This window comes from Mesocricetus auratus, unplaced genomic scaffold, assembly GCF_017639785.1.
Source record: "Mesocricetus auratus isolate SY011 unplaced genomic scaffold, BCM_Maur_2.0 Super-Scaffold_100007, whole genome shotgun sequence".
NCBI classification, from domain to species: Eukaryota; Metazoa; Chordata; class Mammalia; order Rodentia; family Cricetidae; genus Mesocricetus; species Mesocricetus auratus.
Window position 1 is genome coordinate 93,410,150 of NW_024429191.1, and position 20,347 is coordinate 93,430,496.

Consider the following 20,347-nt stretch of genomic DNA (forward strand, 5'->3'; position numbering starts at 1 on the left):
ACATGGAGGAGGCCCTCACTCAATCTCCAGAACGGACGTACACAGAGATTTGCCCCCAGTGCTGAGGAAGAGGACGGAGCCTGCGGAGATGTATCTGTATCTGCTCCAGCTGTGGACCCCACCACCCTGTCTTGTGCCCAGTTTCCTGCATAGCACAGACAGGGCTATCACAATCTAGGGGAGCAGAGAGCCGCACAGTAGACAAGACACCAGAGAGACAAGAAACCTTTATTCGAGAACAGTTGTTGAGGGACAGGACTACTCTCTAATCTGACTAACTCAACGAGAGCAGACACAGACATTGTTTGATGGCAGCAGGTACAGGGGTTTACCAAAGAAAAGTGATTCTGTTGATGTAGCAGAGCCTTGTCCAGGGAGAGGACACCTGCATACAACAGTGCCAGGGACACTCGGCTCCCTGACCAAGTGCAGTGTTCCCTTGCCTTCCCCAGAGCAGACACGACTGAACAAATAAGCAGAGTCTGCCCTTGGTTTCTCTTCCCCTTCCTAAGACTTTCACGGTCTGCTCAGGATAAGGAACAGGGCTGCTGATGGCAGAAAGTGAATGCCATCCACCAGCTCCGTCCTCCTGCCCACCTCAGTGCCTCCTCCTCACCAGCCTTGTAGAGACTTCCTAACTGCAGCCTATTCCAGGCTGACACACTGCTGTGTAGGCCCAGGGTCAAGGCAGCTCCAAGTTAGTCATCCACCGTGATGTTCCGGAAGAGGTAAGCCATGGACTCGCCATTGTGGATTCTCCGGATTGCCTCAGAAAGAATCAAGCTGATGTCCACAGTCTTTATCTTGGGACACTGTAGTTTCTGGAGCTCATGAGGGACAGTGTTCGTCACCACCACCTAGTTACAAAGCAATGGAGAGGACACAGTTACTCCTGTGTCGGGAAGTAGCTAGCTACAAAGAAAAGCACATCTGACATTTAATGGAATGCCTCAGCTCACTTTAGCGGGGCTGGGGGCTGGGCACTTGACTCACGACAGCCGAGTGAGCTCTGCTGAGCTGGAGCTCAGCCTTGGTTTTCACCGTAAGGAAGGGTCTTGACAAGTAACCTAAACTGCAACGCACCTCTCAAGTGCTGGGATTTCAAACATAAAATGCCGTCTAGCCAAGGTATAGATTTACAAACTGAGTACCTACTGGCTCAGCACTTCAGTCCTGAGACTGCCCGGCCCCACTCAAAACTTCATCATCATCAGGGCAGATTCAAGTCTCAAACCTTTACGCAAATCCCAGTCTCTAAACGTACACCTGCCTGAACAAGGCTGTTAGCAAGAAGTACTATTGGACAGTTTGCGCCTTAGCCAGAGACACCTGAGTTCCAAGCTCCTTTGTTTGAGACAGGGTTTCTCTGTGTAGCTTTAGAGCCTATTCCTGGAACTTGCTCTGTAGACCAGGCTGGCCTTGAACTCACAGAGATCCTCCTGCCTCTGCTGGGACTATAGGTGTGCCCCACCAACGCCCAGCTCTTTCCAGTCCTTTCCAGCAGACAAACCTCATCAATGGAGGACTCCTCAATCAGACGGGGGGCTTCAGCAGACAGGATGCCGTGTGTAGCCATGACGTAGATCTTGTAAGCTCCTCTCTCTTTCAGGATATCTGCAGCAGCCACAAAGCTCTCCACATCGTCAATAATGTCATCCTGCAAGCAGAGGCAGTTTCAACCACTCTACCCCAGCTGAGAAAGACACACGTCTCTGGCCCAAGATCTGAGCATCCTGGGACAGCCAGAGGCACCTCTGTGGGGAGAATGGGCAGAAAGAAGCGGCGAGGCTCCCAGTCCCTAGGTGTGTGTGACACAGCGGCTCCAGTTGTCAGGGTAGTTTCCCTTCCTGCAAACTCCTGACTCACTCCCTAAAGCCAGCATGCAGCTTGTCCCAAAGAGGGTGACATGAAGGGAAGAGAGAGAGAGGGAGCTGCTGCTGGTGTGGCTTTCTAGTCTGGTGACAGCAGCCAGCATGCCAATGCAAAGCTAGGCTGCACTGGGACACCTGGTCCCCTGCTGATAGTCGCAAAGGCTCATCTTTGGCTCATCTTATGGTCCTGAAATGTAAGGATGATCAAGTGTGGGCTGGTCTGGGGGGTCCAGAACCTCTAAGATGAAGGGGATGGTGCCGAACTGTCCTGTGGAGGTACTGGGCTTTAATTTGTCAGCTATCTGTTCATTTCCAGCCATTTATGGAAAAACTGTTACTTTCTTAAAGCAGACCGAGTAAGGAAGGACAATGGATGCAGTGGAATCCACCACCATGCAGGGCCCCCTGACTAAGCCCCAGAGTCCTCTGCGCATGAATGATAGCATCCCCATACCACTATGATTGCAATTCGTCCTCCGACGTCTCCGACCACGGTTATTGGTGGCTTCTCTTTGGCCATCATCACTAGCAAAACAAATCACAAGACCCCAGTTAGTCGGGTAACCAGACAAATGTAATCACAACCTGGTGGCAAGCTACTGTACAGATGACAGGCTGTGTAACACATGCCTCCCTGACTGACCCACTCAAGAATCAGAGCTGGCTGGAGCAACACTGCTCACAGAAACAGGAGGCTAGATGGAAAACTGTCATAGCACCCACGTCATAGCTTACATCCACCCAGGTTCAGGAGGTCCTATTCCCTGTTTTAACTTCCTGGAGCAGAGGCAAGCACATATATAGACAAAACACTCATGCACATAGAACTAAAAAACTAAGATATCTGATATTTTATACAGCATACTTAAAACCGCACCATTATCAATCTACAGTCAGCATTAAAATATACTAAATGAGGTGTTTTGGTTTTATGGTAGCCACCACTATACGGCTCATTTTGAACAGCCACCTCCTCTCTCAGGTGAAGACTGCATTTAGAGACCTCAGTAACGTCTGTGCCAAGGCCACCAAGTGCACAGCACAAGCGGGAACGGAAGAGCAGAAAGGAGCCACGGCCAGAGAGGCCGTCCTGTGGGTGTGTCCTGGCCAGGCTGACAAAGGAATGTGGGCAAGCTGCCCTGCTCTGTCCTGCCCGTCTCACTCACTTTCTAAGAACCCGATCTGGACACCGCCACCTTCCTATTAGACCTCTGCTCCATGCACTTCCTGGAAATTAGGAACTTGTGATGTAACTACTCTGAAGCAGAGTTCGCTACAAAACCAGCCTCTACCAGAGGCAACCAGGCTCCAGGCCACACCAAGCAGAAAGCCTCCCTCAGTGCATCTGGGAGAACTCAGTGATAGTCGCTGCCCAGCACACTACAAGTCAGCAAACCAACTGTAGCCTACACCGGTTGGTAAACTGTCACAAGCTGTTTGAACTAGACTCTGTCTAGCTCTGGAAACATGGCATCCCCACCCACACCCCTTCAGATCCAATGTGTCTTCAAGGTCTGGGATGAGGCATCCCTAGGGAGTGAGAGCACTGTGTCCTTGAGAACAGCTAGGCTGTGACTCATCTGCAGGCCACTACTGTTTACCCCATGGTATGAAAGTGCCTGCAGTGGGACACAGAGCAGGAAGCCAGCCGCAGAGAGAAAGCGCAGCTGCACTCACACCGGTTTCTGCCCAAAGGTGTGAGCATCCAATCTGCCGCTGTTCTGTCTCCGCTGCTCGCTGTTCTGTTTACTCGATGCAGCACTGCAGGGCTCTGCTCTGTCCCAGGTCCCTATGCAGAACCAGTCTTCCTTAATGGGGCTTCCCCTTTCGATTATCTGTCTGTCTGTCTCTGCTTTGGCTTGCTATATGCTTAATAAACTGAAGAATGGCTATCAAAGGTCATTTTCCAGACAACAGCACACTAACCACGGCTGGTGACGTAGCTCGGCTGGTGACGTAGCTCGGCTGGTGACGTAGCTCGGCTGGAGGATGCTTGCTTGCCTAGCACCCGGTTTGATCCCCCAGCGCCACATAAAGCTGGCAAAGCAGCACAAACAGCATCCTGACTCCAGTACTTGGAATGCGAGGCAGGAGGATCAGAAGTTCAGGGTCCTCTTCAATTATAGCCAGTTTGAGGTCAGCCAGGGTTACACTAATAACCCTGTCTCAAACACCAAACAGAACCCTGGAAAAACAAGCTAAGTCCCCTCCTCTTCCTGCAGCCTTTACGACTGGGAAGTATTTCTCAAGAGCAGCAGTAGGAGAAAGGAAACAACACTAGGTGGTTTACAGCTCAGAGATTAACAGTCAGTTCAGCCGACCCCACCTACAGACTCCAGTGTCCACTCTGAGGGAGAGCAAGTCAGCTGAGCTGGAGTCCTGGACCATTTTCTGGTACTTCTTCATTTCCCATCAGAATCAGGGCAGTCACGAGTGCTCTGTATGAAGGTTAGCAGCCTGGCATGGTGACATGAGGAGAGATGGAAGGGGAGGATTGAGAATTCCAGGCCAGCCTGGGCACTCAGCTCTAGTTTGGTTGTATGAAGTGGGACATGGCTTACAGCTATGTGCTTGTAGTTATGGACTTGTAGCTAAGTGGGAGGTTGAGACAAATGTACTGCTTCAGCGCCAAAGTCTGAGGGCGGTGGGCAGCACATTCAGACACCACCTTTTTTTTTTGGTTTTCCGAGACAGGGTTTCTCTGTATTGTGTTTGGAGGCTGTCCTAGAACTCACTCTGTAGACCAGGCTGGCCTCGAACTCACAGAGATCTCCCTGCCTCTGCCTCCCAAGTGCTGGGATTAAAGGCGTGCGCCTGGCTTCAGACACCATTTTAAAAAGAGCCTGGGGAATGGGGGGGGGCTGGAGAGGCTCAATGGCTAAGAATGTCTGCTGCTCAGTCTTGAGGACCAGAGTTCAGATCCCAGCACGTACATTAGATGGCCCACAAATGCCTGTAACTTCAGCTCCAAGGGGTCAGAAACCCTCTTTCGGCCTCTATAAGCACCCTCACGTGTACACACGCATATATACTCTTTGAGAAAAGGAGGCCAGGCATGGTAGTACACACTAGTAATCCTAGCACTTGCGGGGAGGCGCACGCTGAAGCAGGACGATCGAAAGCCCAGCCCCGGCTGCAAAGCAAGACCGTCTCCAAACACGCAGCAGCGACAGAAAAGTCAACAGCCGTGATTCAGTAACTGAGGCAGGAGAAGTGTCAGTAGAGGCTAAGTCTGATGAGAAGTGGGTATTCAGGGAACACTACCAACAATGAATAAAAAGAGTCACTTTCCTAGAAGGAAGTCTGCCAGGCGCCATCTTAACCAAGATGCCAAAATCAGCCTCTCCAGCAGTGGGACACCACGTGTTTCCTGTGGCATTCCGGCCAAACACCCAAATTTGAATCTAAGCATGAGGACATAAACAAGTCCCAATTAAGGGATAGTCTACAAAATAACTGGTCTGTGTTGCTGTACAGTGTTAGGGTCATCAGAGACAAAGAAAGGAGGAGCCATTCTGGGTTAAACGAGGCCACAGAAACACCAACTGAATGCAATGTGCAGCCACAACTCAGACCCTGGGCCAAACAAAACGAAACGAAACAAAGGTTTTCCTCTTGTTCCACAGGACACAGTGAAGCGAGAAGGCCCGTGGGTTAGGTAACAGTCCAGAAAGTGGTTCTGAGTGACAATTTCAGTGTTACTTGCACACTCACGGACTTAGGGTAAAAAAGGCTCAAATCAACCACACTACAACAGGGTCAGCTCTGAAGACTCTGGACGAGAGAGTGATACAGATCTGCACTCTTTCTCACAGCCAAATAGTGTCCAGCAAAAAACTTGAAAACCTGCCAGGCGGTGGTGGTGCATGCCTTTAATCCCAGCACTAGGGAGGCAGAGGCAGGTGGATCTCTGTGAGTTCGAGACCAGCCTGGTCTACAGTGTAAGTTCCAGGATAGGTTCCAAAGCCACAGAGAAACTCTGTCTCAAAAAACCAAAAATAAAAATAAAAATAAAAATAAAATAAATAAATAAAATAAAAACCCAAGTAAAATTAGAAGCACATAACATACTTTTTATATAAAAAAATATACAAAACTAGAAATGAAAATGAAACAACAGCTAGGTGGTGGTGCACCTTGAGTCCCAGCACTCAGGAGGCAGAGGCAGACGGATCTCTGAGTTCGAGGCCAGCCTGGTCTACAGAGTGAGTTCCCGACAGTCAGGGCTACACAGAGAAACCCTGTCTCAAACATGTTTGGGATGGAGAGTTCACACAATTGAGCTGAGCCCCTGAAACCAACCCCGTTAATCTGTTTCTGAGGCACAGCAAAGAAGAGTTTTGAAAAAAAGAATCAACATCGTAAGGCTTGCTGCAGTACACGCCGTCAGTCTGTGGAAGTGGCTGCTGGCCCTTCTGGATTAAGAGGAGCGAGTCAGTCAGGTGTTCGTCACAGAGCTGCCCTACTAAACCAAACGGTGAAGGTGCCTGATGCCAAATACGTCACTTGCCAAAATATAACCGAAGGCTCTGGACTCATACACCATCACACACAGCTGCCTACTAAAGCTAGACGTGCCCATACTGCAAATGTGTGCTACAACACCTAACCCAACCTTCCTTATAAATGCGGAAGTCAAGCCAGCGCCTCTCCATTATTTAGAAATAGCTAAACATCACAAAGAGCCTGTACCCTACTCCCCACTGCTAATTCTTCACCATTCACGCTATTCAGATTTCTTCATGTTACAAGCAAAAACACAGAGCCCATCTTACATGGCAGCTCCAAGCCTGGGTGCACAGTAGCGTTCTTGACCATGGGGGGCGAGTGTCGACCATCATCCATGTCCAGCTCCGTGCACTGAGCTTCTCCATGGATCACAGCCAGGCCCAGGCGCAGCCTCTCAGCATAGGATTGAGCCCTGAAGGGAAACAACGGTTAGCAATGGTGACACCGATGGTAAGAATGCTCAGTTCACAGTACCACAAGACAAAATAGTCAATCTCTGAAGGGGACACAACAGTCATTTCTATAAACCAGGTCAGAAGATAAATACCTCAAGGGCTACTGCTGGATTCTAGATAATTTGGTGTTTCTTTTCTCCCCAGTATTCTATAAATCCATTTCTAGAACTCTGTTTAAATGATACTTCAAAATCAATGTCAGGCTGGGGACGTGGCTAAGCTGACAAGAGTGCTCACTGGGCATGACTGAGGCTCTGGTTTGGTTCCCAGATAGAGAGCAGAAAGATCAGGAGTTCAAGGTCATGCTCAGCTACAAAAAGCCCAAAGCAGCCTGGGATGCCTGCAGGAAATACTGTCTACAAAACTAAACAAACAAAAAAACCCAAATAGGACCACTGCCCGAGAGTGCTCATAGCCTCAGTTTTTCTGAAAACGTGAAGAAGTCTATTTCCTCCCAGAGGGACCTAACTAACGCTGTGCTCAAGGCACTCACGATATGTGGAGTGGAAGGGTGAAGCTGCCATGGATGGGAACCCATGAAGTTTTACTGGCCACGTATGATAGTCCTGGGTTCCCATACTGACTCTGACTTCAGAAGCAACCGTAAGGGATAGAAATATCTGGAATATTTACCTTTTTGCAGCATCAGGAGACTTAGCTACAATGACTGCATTTCTGTAATTTGGAATCTAGATTTGGAAGAAAAAAAAAAACAAAAACAAAAACGCTGAAACATTATTTTAAAAAAAAACCACTTAAATCCGGAGCTGGTCTAGCCTCCTAATAATGCACACTAGCGGTCGACGTGCTGGAGTTCATGCTGACGCTTTCATTGTCACCATCAACTCATCGTGCAGAAGCACTGGCTGCCACATGAAGACAACAGGACTGTGAAAGCCTTCGCTCTAGAAAACTAAGATACAAGTGCTCAGGGAGACGCTCCGACCAGATGCTGAGTCTATCTGGCAGCGACAGGCACTGAGCCTGGGGAGAGCTCTCTGAACTGATGCCAGGGACACTAAGCTGGCGTATATCTGAGGACAGGACATGGGGTCTGCGGGCGGGCGGGCGGGCGCTCACTTCCTCCTGGATATACTGAAGCAGGAAAGGTGAGGCTCTAAGGTTGTCCACTGGAAAGCTGAAAAAGCCTTGTATTTCCTTTTGGTGAAGATCCATAGTGATTATGTGAGTTAAACCTGAAATTTTAAAACAAAAAATTACAAAGTTCTCCCCACAAGTCAATGGCCACAGTGGACATAAACTAGGTGCTCCTGCCCCTCCCCGAGCACTGAAGGCAGGGGCACTGCGAGCAGGGACACAACTCTACTGCTAGCCTTAATAAAGCAGCAGAGCGTCCAGTCTAATGCCAAGGAGCCCGGGACACAGAACTACTGTTGAAAGGGGTGTGCTTTCTGCGTTACCATCAGTGTGGTCAAAAGAGAAAAGTCAGACAGAAATCAAAATACATGGAAGAAACAGGCCCTCAAAGACTGTAAAACAAATTGCTAAAGACTATGGCTACCTCAAAAAGAAGCAGAAGCAGACTAACCCGAGACCCACAGTGCACGTGTAAGACCCTGAAGCGTCCCGTGATTCCCTACAGACGGGAGGATGGTGAGAGCATCCTCAGAAAGGGGCATCTACAAACACACCACAGGTGGTCAGGTCACTCTTAACGACACCGGACAGGGAAAGCTCAGTCACTGTCCAATGTCTTTCCTACAGGAAGCACACACTGCTCTCTCTCCACGGGGAAGGAAGTGTGAACCACTACCCCGAGAGGCAGTGAGAGCGGGAGAGGGGAGAGTAGAGAAACACTCACTAAGAGAAACACTCATCAACTAATGCAGTGAACGCAGGCCAAGTCAGCCTGAAGCTTGAGAGGTCACAAGAATGACAAGCCTGTCAGTTAAAGTACAGACAAGATGATGGCAAAGTAACACAACAAAAACAAATCAGAGAAAATGCTGAAGCATTCTCCTCTAGAGACAGAGGGGAACACTAAAAATGTATCCACTCAGCTCACATACCCCTCCCAAACAATGTACAAGGAAACAGATGTCATTAGGGAACAGGTGAACTGACCAGCAGCAGGGCGAGGCTCCATCTAGTGCTGGGACCCCAGGGCCTCTATTCACTCACCCGCTTTGGCCAGCATGGATGCCAGGAGTTTGCACACGATGGAGCCCCTCTTCCTCATCTTGCTCTGTTTGCTGTAGGGGAAGTAGGGGATGACACCGATGATATTCCTGGCACAGGCGGTCTTCAGTGCATAGGCCATAATCAGTAACTCCATCACGGCTGTATTCACATCTCTAAAACAGAAAAATTGTCTTGGAGTAAAACAGCGTCAGCCACTTAGCAGGGGCGGCGACATGAGGCGTGGCAGGCACTTCACCACCACACTGATTCGTGATGGCCCCTCACGGGCAGGGAAACAGCATCAACTGCTTTTTAGCTGCGTCAGATATAGTTTTCAGCTGTGGTCACTGAAACCCACAGCAGTGACCCCTCTCACGTCTTTGCCTGTCTCTTGTCCCCTGAAGCACTCCTCAGGGAAACACAACCCTGAAGCATTTCTGAAAAAAGCTGTCCCTGTGGGAACCCATGTCACTCAGCAGAGGTGATGGACCTTTCTGGAAGATCTCAGTTCTCACCCCATCTGGCAGATGCCACACTCTCAGGCATCGTCTCTCTGGGGCCAGCAGGCTTTCTGGGTGCACCTCTAGAGCAGACAGGGAGCAGCCCCGCTGCCCATGAAGAAATGTGCAACACCCAGCAGAATCAAACGAGGCCATCTGCAGGGTTATCTAGGACCGAGCAGCCACAAGGACCAACTCTCACTGAGTTTCGATCTTCAGTATTAAACTCATGAAACTCCCAAATAAGATAATCACAACTTCAGGAGACAAATGAAGACAAAGCAGTCTGTGAATACAATTCTGGTTGTGAGCCAGGCATGGTGTGCGCATTTTAACCCCAGCACTGGGAGGGAGAGGCAAACAGAGGCTTCAGAGTTCCAGGACAAACACACACTGAAGCCCTGTTCACACCGGAAATAAAAAGGAACAGAACAGTTCTGCAGAAAGGGACAGAGGCAAAGAGAAAAGGCAAAGATGGTGATTTTGTTTTTCTCTCAAGACACGGTTTCTCTGTGTAGCCCTGGCTGTCCTGGAACTTGCTCTGTAGACCAGGCTGACCTTGAACGAGAACCACCTGTCTCTCCCTCCTGACTGCAGGACTAAAGGTGTGGGCCACCACCAGCCAGCAACATTAAAAAAAAATCCCCCAATAAAGAGAAAATTCCCGTTCCTTTTTCTACAGGCCGGGACTTACCATTTCTACACAATGGTTTTACTTTCCATTTTTCTTCCTCCCAGTAACATATAACAATTCAACATCCCAAGGTCAAGCATGGTGATGCAATGCCTTTAATCCCAGCTCCCAGACAGAGGTAGATGGATTTCTGTGAGTCTGAGGGGAGCCTAGCCTCATCAAAGGCTATGAAGGCCCTGTCTCCACAAACAAAAACAGATTACCGTCCTCCAGTCTTCAACCTATTTTGATCAGGAAGGTAACAATGGGGCCTTTGTCATGTTGGCTTTATTCACCGCTGGAATACCAGAAGGATTAGACAATGGCAGTTGTTTTGTGGCTAGCAGGGTTTAGAGGACTTGGCAGGCAGCCTCTGCCTTGTTTGTCTATTAAGAATGTTCCAAGTTCGTTCTGCTGGCTCTTGTAGTCATTATAAGTCACATGCTTAACTATTTTACCAACAGTTTTCTTTCTTTAGGGTAATTATATTTTGCATTAGACTCAGTTCTTACTACTCTATCATTTTCAATAAACAAAAATGAGACACAATATACATGTTAAACGCTTGGACCTGAAGAGCACTAGGACACATCATGGGGTAGGATTTACCACAACCCACTCCAACATCTCGTCATCTATAGCAAGGAGTCCTGTGTGGGCTCCACTTCAGCTATTAAATCTTTACCGTGTGTGGCACACACGTCACAACACACATGGAAAGATCCGCTAGTCAGGCTCAGAGACTGTCAGGCTTGGTGGGAGGTACCTTTACTCACTGACCCATCTTGCCCCCTACATGATATTTTGTTTTCAGAGGCACGGTTTGCATAACAGCCCTAGCTGTCCTAGAACTCGCTTTCTGAACTCACAGGGATTGGCCTGCCTCTACCTCCTAAGTGCTGGAATTAAAGGTGTGTGCCACTACAGCCCAGCTCACGTGATGTTGTTTTTAAAGACTCATTTTTCATATTATGTATTTATTTTATGTGTATGAGTGTTTTGCTTGCATATATGTATGTGTACCACCTGTGTGCCTGGTGGGGGTGAGAAGAGGGGGTCAGATCCCTTAGAACGGAGTTATGGATGGTTGTCAGCCACCATGTGGGTTCTGGGAACCAAACTCCAGTCCTCCGCACGAGTAACCAGTGCTCTTACCATTAAGCCCCCTCTCTCCAGCATAAGCAGCCAGGGCAGACTTACTGTCCGCTCCCCTCATTGTACTAGGTATTAGGATTACCATGCCCAGGCCGTGTGTGCAGGGCACATGCAATGACAGCATGTCCAGGCCGTGTGTGCAGGGCACATGCAATGACAGCACGCCCAGGCCGTGTGTGCAGGGCACATGCAATGACAGCACGCCCAGGCCGTGTGTGCAGGGCACATGCAATGACAGCACGTCCAGGCCGTGTGTGCAGGGCACATGCAATGACAGCACGCCCAGGCCGTGTGTGCAGGGCACATGCAATGACAGCACGCCCAGGCCGTGTGTGCAGGGCACATGCAATGACAGCATGCCTACCCTCTCCAGCCCCTGGATGCTTGCTCGCTTCTTTCCTGTCTAACATGTTAAAGTCACAGGAAATGGGGCAAGTGAGTAAAGTGCAGACCTGAGTTAAATCTCGGGGACCTACACGACAGAAAAACTCCCCAAAGTTGTTCTCTAACCTCGCACACACATTTAAAAATGCAATTTAATAACACATGGGGAGCCGGGAGCAGAAGCAGGAAACACATGGAGAGCCTGAATTTTGCCTCGGCACTGCCTAACAAACATGGGAAAGAGAATGGTGACTTTTAAGTCCCCAAACAAACTCAATGAAGGGAAGCTGTGTCCTCAAGGACAGTGTGGGCTGCATACAGAGACCCTGGGTTTAACTCTCCTGGCTGTTCTGCCAGTCAGCTGCCCCTGTGAACGGCTCCAGCTGCTTCTTTATTTGACCGTGTTGTCACCTTCTATCACCGACCCAGGGTCACTCTGCACTGCTGGCTGAAATATTTGTTCTGAGCACTCTTGGCTTCCATGAGATGCTAACAACACAAATTGTGTAAGAGCAAACCTCAACCTCAAAGGACATTAGCAGCGCTCTCCTGTGCTAAGAACAGCATCTGGAAAGGACGGGCAGGACATGCAGGACATGCAGGCCAGTGCTGAAGACCCTGTCTCCACCCTCAGACAAGGGCTCCATAGTCAGGTAGTCTACGGTGACAACCAAGGGCCTAGGATTTCAGGAAAGCTGTTTCCATCTCCTGAGGAACTCTAGCATTCAGAGAGAAAGAGATGACAATGAAGATACGGCTCATTGCCAAAGAAAGAACCCAGGAGGGCCCAGGGCAGCCATGTGAATATCAGTGCGTTCTTAGTGAACGCTCTTAAAGCAGGAGGAGACAGAGGCCTGAGCGAACAGACTGTATGAACTTCTGAGGTTAGACATTTCCAGGCTGAGGATATGTGAGAAAGGTTCAGGGTCAGCTGGCTCAGGAAAGTCTGGCTCTGGTAAAAACATGGGGTCAGAGCAGCAGATGATATCAGGGACACATAGGTAGTGCACACAGCAGGCTTCCTTATGGACAATCGTCAGGAGACATAAACAAAACAAGGTATTGTGGCTCAGCTAAGATGGCCCTGCGCCTGCCACAACTAGAAATGCCCAGCAAAACTGCAGAGTGCACCGGGTGTTGGTGGCGCACGCCTTTAATCTCACCACTCGGGAGGCAGAGGATCTCGTGAGATCAAGGCCAGCCTGGTCTACAGAGAGAGTGCCAGGAGAGGCTCCAATGCTACACAGAGAAACTGTATCAAAAAACCAAAACAACAAAAAACAAACAAAAAGACTGCAAAGTGCCTCTCATGCTTCTTAGATTGAAGGTTACCTTGTCCAACGCTGTAGAGGAGGAAAAGCAGAGGAATGCACCATCCATTTCCCCATGGACTCTCTTGGGAAGCCCCCCCCCCCCCCCGTGTCTTCTCCTGCATTTGACAGTGCTAGGCACCGAACCCAGAACCTTGCATATTCCAGGTAAGCACTCCACCACTGAGCTACTTCCCTAGCTGCTGCTAAAGTGCGTGTCGAAACCATTGAGGGCCAGTGAGAAGCTCAGTGAGTAAAGACACTTGTTGCTAACACTGATGACCCTAGTTACATCCATTCCTAGGACTCACGGTAGAATGAGAGAACTAATTCCTCCACTGTTCTCTGCTCTCCTCACACACATGGCACACAAAACCCCCATCTCCACTAAATAAACGTTAGGAAAAAAATGTTTGTTTTTTCAAGGCAGGGTCTCACTATGTAGCCTTGGCTGGTCTGGAACTTGCTATATAATGGCTGAAACAGAGATCTGCCTGTCTCTGCCTTCTGAATGCTAAGATTAATAAAGGTGTGTGCCACCATGCTTGGCAATTTCTTAACTTTTTGAGATAGGTTTCACTAAGTTGCAGTCTGGCCTTAAGCTGTTTCTGCAGTCCAAACAAGTCTTGGACTTGTCCTTCTGCCTCAGTCTCAAGCCAAGCATGAATTTATAATTTAAAACAAAACAGTAACAAAAATCAATCTTGGATTGTTGTTCACATGGAAAGGAAGTTTCTCAGAGAAAAATGGACTCACGGAGTGGTGACAAGTCTTACCTGGGTATTGTCTGTATAATGAAAATATCTTGGCCACGAACAGACTCTTTGATTTCAACTCTTGTTTCTAAAGGGAAAAAAAAAAGTGTTCAAGTTTAAACAGTTCATGGATTCTAAGTCTTAACAGCTGTCCCTAAATTCAAGACACAAACAAGGTACTGATTTGTCTGTGGCAAATCAAGAAGCCGAAACTTAACGTCTGTTAGCCTTTCAAGTTGCAGAAGCATCCTGAGACAGGCTGTGCTCCGTCCTGGAAAGGACCTGAACCAACGTGATGAAGACAGTCTCAGCATGACCCAGCAGCGTGCCCGGCAGCCTTACAGGAAGCAGCCAGCACAGCAAGGGATGGTGCCAGCACTTGAAGATGAGACATGGGCGTGGTCACTCTGACCACTCTGGAAGCAGAGAGATTGTGAGAAAAGAGATGCGCAGGCCTAGAAGCCAAAGAGGGCTTTCCTTTTTAAACACGAGGAGTTGGAGGAGGTGGGTCTCCGTGAGCTCAGGCCAGCCTGCTCTACAGAGAGTTCTAAGACAGCCAGGACTCTGTTACACAGAGAAACCCTGTCACAAAAACAACAAAACAAAAAAGAATCCCTGCTGAAGCTTTTTGTGGGACTGGAGAGACAGCTCAGCAGTTAAATGCTCTTCTGAGAACCCAGGTTCAATTTCCAGCACCCACATGGCAGCTCACAACTGTAATTACAGTTCTGGGGGGTCCAACACGATCACACTGACAGGAATGCAGACAAAACACCCATACACATGAACAATAAGACAATGTGACAGGAAAGCACGCTGGGGGCATCAGCCACTCCTGTGTGCACAGACGTACATGCAGGCAAGGCACTCACACTCGTAAAAGAAACCAATCTAAAAACAAAGCTGGACAGGGGTGGCCCAAACCTTTAACCCCACCACGTGGGAGGCAGAGGATTTTTGTGAGCGCTATGTGTCACACAGCTGCAAATACTCATACAAACAAACAAACAAACAAAGTTAAAGAAAAAAAAGCATAGGCAAGGGCTGGAGAGCTGGCCTAGCAGCTGACAACACTGGCTGCTCTTCTAGAGGACCAGGCTTAGTTCCCAGCAACGACATGGCTGTTCACAAGCATCTGTAACTCATCCTAGGGCTGCAGCGCCCTCTTCTGGCCTCTGTAGATATTGCATGCACTTGGTGCACACGGAGGCAAACACACCAGCACAAACAAACAGATGAATCTTAAAAAACATCTACAAGCCGGGCGGTGGTGGTGCACGCCTTTAATCCCAGCACTCGGGAGGCAGAGGCAGGCGGATCTCTGTGAGGCCAGCCAGGTCTAGAGTCCAGGACAGGCTCCAAAAGCTACATAGAGAAACCCTGGCTCAGAAGCCCCCTCTCCCACAAGAGCAAGGTGCCCTGAGGCATGCAGCCCCCTAGATTAAAAAAAAAGAAAAAACAGGGCAGAATTTATGTGTGTGACCAGTTACGATAATGCATGTGGGGAACCTTGGCAGATTCCATGGCAGATGAAGGTGACCAAGGCGGGGACAAACATACAGACAGAGCTCAAGAGAAAAGTTTTATTAGAAAGGGAAAGGGGGAGAGGGAAAGAGACACAGAGACAGAGGGAGGGCAGAAGAGAAGAGGGAGACAGAAGTCCTGTCTGCCCCAGGGGAACAGCGGGAAAGGGAGCGGAAGTGGGTGGGGTCTGTCGTTTAAAGGGGTCCTTTGCCTGAGTCCTCACAGCCGTCAGGCTTTCACTACACTCAGCTCACTGATCCTCCTGGGCCGGCTGGCCTGTGAGCTCCAGCCACCACCTGTGTCTGACCCTCCAGCTGAAGTAACAGCTGCACAGCAAGCACTGCTACTACCTCCATCTCCCTGTCTCCACCCCCACCAAAGGGGACTTCCGGTCACGGTTCCTATCGCCAGACTGTGCATGCTGTAATTTGATGTCCTAGTAAGTAACAGACATATTTACCAAACAGAACGCAAAGAGAAAGCAAAACATTGTACACATTTCTCCTTTACTTATTATAAACACAGGGTGGAGTGGGAAAAGGAGACATCTGGGAGGACGACGGTCAGCTTGTAAGGAGAGGTAAGGACCAAGGACACTGAGGTAAGGACCAAGGACACTGAGGTAAGGACCAAGGACACTGAGGTAAGGACCAAGGACACCGACCTCGCATGCTCGAAGGGGAGCATTCTGTGTTAAATTCCTGTACCAGGGCACCAGTGGGTAAAAGCGCTCGCTACGTGAGCCTGATGACACGAGCTTAGTATGTAGCACTCGTGGGAGCGCGCACATGGGCACGCGGTGGTACCTGAGCCCAGCACTCCTCGTGTACATGCCAAGCAGCAGAAACAAACAGTAAGAGAGACCCTGCTCAGCAAATCAGGGAAGAACTGAGCCTCAAAGCTTGCCCTCACATCCATGCGCACCACGCACAGGCACACCACCACACATGAATCAGAAACTAGATAGAGCACTATCTGCTGGTAGAAGTACGCAGGGGACCCCAGGTTCAAGGCCTGGGTGGTGAATTCTGTGTGGCCAAGGAGACAAAGCAAAAGTGTGTTAAAAATAAAAGAAGCCATCTTCTGGGCGCGATGGTGCGCTTTGGGGACTGTAAGTGGAAGATGTATTACATTTGTTTATGCTTTGGAACGTCTGTTTTAGCGATGCAAACGTGTTGCATTCTTTTATGCTGCGCTTGTTTAACTCTGTGAAGCTTTTTGTCACTTGCCTGTCTAAAACACCTGATTGGTTTAATAAAGAGCTGAGAGGCTAATAGCAAGGCAGAACTAGGCAGGGTTGCCAGGCAGAGAATAAAGGAAGAGGGAGGAGCAAAAGAAGAGGACACCAGGGACCCAGCCACAGTCAGTAGTGGAGTAAGGAGAATCGAGAATGGCAAAAGCCCAATGGTAAGTTAAGAAAAGCCGGCTAGAAACAAGTCAAGCCAAGGCCAGGCACTCATAAGAAAGAAGTCATACGTCTGTGTATTTATCTGGGAGCTGGGCCCCCAAAGAGGAAAGAGTGAAAATGAAGACCAACAGGTCCATGGCCCACAATCCCAGAGCATGGGAAGCTAAGGCGGGCGGACAAGGAATTCCAAATCACAACACCCTCAGAAAGGTGACAGAGGGTGAGGGCACCAGCCACCAAGGCCGACATCCTGAGTGTGACTCCTTGGACCCCGCACGATGGGATGAGGGAGCCCACACCCGTGTGCTATCACTGGAGATGCAGAAGCAGGGTGGCCATGAGTCTGCGGCCTGGATGGGTCACACAGAGAACGCCCCTCTAAAAGACTGTAATGTGAAAGGGAATGAAGCCAGAGTCCTGGTGCATGCTTGTCACCCCAGCACCAGGGAGACAAAGCAGGAAGACAGAGCCAGGCCAGGCCATGCAGATGCTGCCTCAAAGGGCAGCAACAAAAAGACCTGAACTGCCAGGCGGTGGTGGCGCACGCCTTTAATCCAGCCCTTGGGAGGCAGAGGCAGGCGGATCTCTGCATTCGAGGCCAGCCTGGTCTACAAGAGAGTTCCAGGAAGCTTCCAAAGCCACAGAGAAACCCTGCCTCGAAAAACCAAAACAAAAGACTAACTTACCTCCATTGGTTTCCTGGTACACAACAGATTTTCCCAATTCAGCACCAAGACGCCTATTACACAAGAAAAAGGGGGGCAGGGAGTTACTTAACCCAGCATTCTGGAAGCTGAGGCAGGAGGATTGCTGTACTGTAATAAGGGCCAGCCAGGATGACATAGCAAGACCTAACTCACTTTAAAAAAAAAGAAAGCACAGACAGATAAACACAGCACAAACTCAACATACGAAGTACACACTGCATTTATAGGTATGCATTGTTATTGGAAAGTCATAGCTTTCTGAAAAAATTAGCATAACAAAAAGGCAAAACAACTAACTTTTAAAGTGTCCTCTCCTGGGCTTCCCAAAGTCACGTGTGATAAATAAATCTGACCCAATGTAAGCAAACTCAGGCTTCATGTTTGAAACACTGTAGTTGGCCTCAAGAGAGACAAATAATCAGGGCTTAGAAACAGAAAGCAGCAGCAGAATGCAGACAGAACTGCTTTCCTAGGCTCTCCTAACCCACTTCAAAGTCCAGGCGGTAATAAAACAGGTGGAGCTAAGAATTTCTGAAATATAAAAATGACCTTACATGTTCAAAGTCAAGCCATTTAAGCCTGCAGTTCAGGTACAAAGAAGAGGTTAGCCTGGGCCACAGAGATCTTATCTCAGAAACAAAAGTCAAGGATGGGTGTGGTGGCAGAGGCCTTTAATCCCAGTATTTGAGTAGCAGAGGCAGGCGGGCCTCTAAGAGTTCAAGGCCAGCTGGGCCTGCTTTGTAAATCCCGGGGCAGCAGGGGCTACAGAGTTAGCGAGCCTCATAAACAGAGAACAAAGGCCACAGAAGTAGCTGAGCGACGTGGACTTGGACTTTAAAGGAGAGGACAAGCGGTCCATCTTGTTACATACTTCTGAAAAGTTTACTTGAAAAGGGGCCGGCATCAAGGCTCTTTCTATCGGGGCTCTAGTTCTCTCCAAGAGTGAAAAGGGACCTTTCGGTAGGCAGGGTTACCCGCGGGCCACCGGACGGGGTCCCACCCCGCCCCATAGAATTGCCCTCATTTCACAATTTCACAGGTAACGCTAAACAGACATTCAAAAAACAAAACAAAACAAAAGCCGCGTCCCTCAGCCAGTGTCAGCGAGGTGGCAACAGGCAAGCCTGGGGAAACATCTCAGGGCCCCCAAAAGGTCCCCCGAGGTCCGAGGCTGCAAACGCGCACGTGCACACACCCCAAGCAAAGACTCGTCTGCGCAACAGCCCCAACAGACTCGGAAGCACGGCTCTGCCCGCGGCTCCCTCCTCCCTGCCCTCCCCACGCCTTCGGTCTGAGGCTAGACCACCCCCCACACCCACACCCACACAGACCGTCGTTCGGGTCGCCTGGAAATGGCGACGGTGACGCGCAGACCCGCAAGGAGCCGCTCAAGGGCTAGGAACGCTCGGCGGCCCCGGGGTGGGCGCGGCTGGGGAGCCCTCAGGCCGGGACTGGGCAGCGACCCCGCTTACTCGGTGATGCGCTTGGCCAGCTCCGTGCAGGCGGCCGTGGAGTTGGCCGAGAAGACTCGGTAGCCGGTGCGGGCGGCGTTCATGGCCGGCGGGGCGGCGGGGCGAGCCCGCGGGACGCGGAGAGCCGAGCGCGCGGACAGCGGGGGCAGCAGCAGCAGCTTCCTGGGCATCCTCCGGCCCGAGGCGCGGAGACGGACGGACGGCGGCGCGCGCGGGGCCGGATGCGGGCGCAGCTGTGAGGACGGCGGCGGCAGCGGCGGCGACGCAGAGGGAAGCGCGGCCGCCCGGCGCCCCCGCCGACCCCAGCCGCTCCTCGGGCACCGCGCAGCCCCCTCCCCGCCCCCGCGCCAGGCCGCGCCCCCTCCGCGGGACCGAGGCGGCGGCTAGAGCGTCCCCACCGCCGCCATCTTGGTAAAGGGCGGGGAGGTCGGCGTCAGCTCGGGAGCCGCTTCTGGCAGATGCGCCACCGGTGCACGCGGCCGCCCGATTTTTGTTGTTTTTTTTTCTGAGTCTCCCAGGGCAGGTGCTTTTAAGTTCGCGGCTTGAGGTGGTGCAGCCGAATTTAGTAAGTGGCCCCAGGTGTTTTTGAAACTTCCGCCAGGAGCCAAGATGTCGGCCGCGGGAGGTGGGGGGGGGACCGGAGACAATCTAGCCTCGCGCCTCGATGGTAAAGAAGCGCTCTGAGCCCCACCCCCGAGCCCCGCCCCCTCGCGCGCCTGCGCAAGCCGAGATTGGCTTTGAAAGTGGCGCAGGGAGCGGTTTCGCGCTTGCCCGCAGGCATGAACGCCGGCTGCACCCCCGCCGGTTTCGGCTCCGGGTTCTTAGTCACGGCAGTGCGTTCCCTCGGCCTCTGCAAGCAAGGGGTGAGCCCGCCATGTGCAGTTTACCCTTGCGTCAGGGGTCCCGACAGTAGTGAGGCCGCTCCGGAGACACTGTGTCTCTGGATCTGACTGTCAGGCTCTCCAGCACCGGACCCCGAAGAAACGGGGGTTCCCAGGACTCGAAAGAAGGGTCAGTGCGGGGCGGGCCCTCCCGGAAGACAGACTGGTGGGGCTCAAATCTAATCTGTAAAGATAGACACAGAATGGACACTTTGAGGGAAGGGCTCATTATTATGGTTCTTAGTAGGTATTGTGTGACAAAATTTTACCCGAGGAGACACAACACACACATCTACTCAGCCCAGATTGGCACACCCGCTGTCCCTCTCCCCGATGTGGCCACGTTGAGTCTCTGATTTCCGCCTTCTGACTTTTTTTGTTTTTGTTTTTTAATGTGCATGCGTGTCGCGCCTGTACGTGTGTCTGTGCAGCAGAGGCGTGAGATCTCCAGCCTGGAAGCTGCTGGTTGCTGGGAACCGAACTTGAGGGCTCTTAGCTGTCCAGCCATCTTTCCAGTCCCTGGGTTTGGCAGTTTTAACTGACATATTGAGGAAGGTGGCCAGACTGTCATCTCTCTGGCCTTACCCCAGTACCTGTTTGC

The 20,347-nt window shown here is 50.7% G+C and overlaps 1 protein-coding gene across 2 annotated transcripts; it reads right to left on the reverse strand.

Moving 5' to 3' along the window:
- Positions 1-209: 209 nt before the first annotated feature.
- Prpsap1 (phosphoribosyl pyrophosphate synthetase associated protein 1) lies at positions 210-19,139 on the reverse strand. Of its 2 annotated transcripts, XM_005069883.4 has the most exons (10): positions 18,866-19,139; positions 17,373-17,425; positions 13,776-13,842; positions 8,978-9,150; positions 7,916-8,031; positions 7,469-7,524; positions 6,647-6,792; positions 2,326-2,396; positions 1,511-1,657; positions 210-857 (listed from the first exon to the last, which is right to left on the reverse strand). In XM_005069883.4, the coding sequence occupies exons 1-10, from the start codon at positions 19,033-19,035 to the stop codon at positions 699-701; spliced, it is 1,158 nt and encodes a 385-aa protein (XP_005069940.1). In that variant the 5' UTR covers positions 19,036-19,139; the 3' UTR covers positions 210-698. The 2 variants fall into 2 exon arrangements, with proteins under 2 accessions (XP_005069940.1, XP_021082735.1); XM_021227076.2 differs by lacking the exon at positions 17,373-17,425 and having other exon boundaries at positions 18,866-19,004.
- Positions 19,140-20,347: the final 1,208 nt, after the last annotated feature.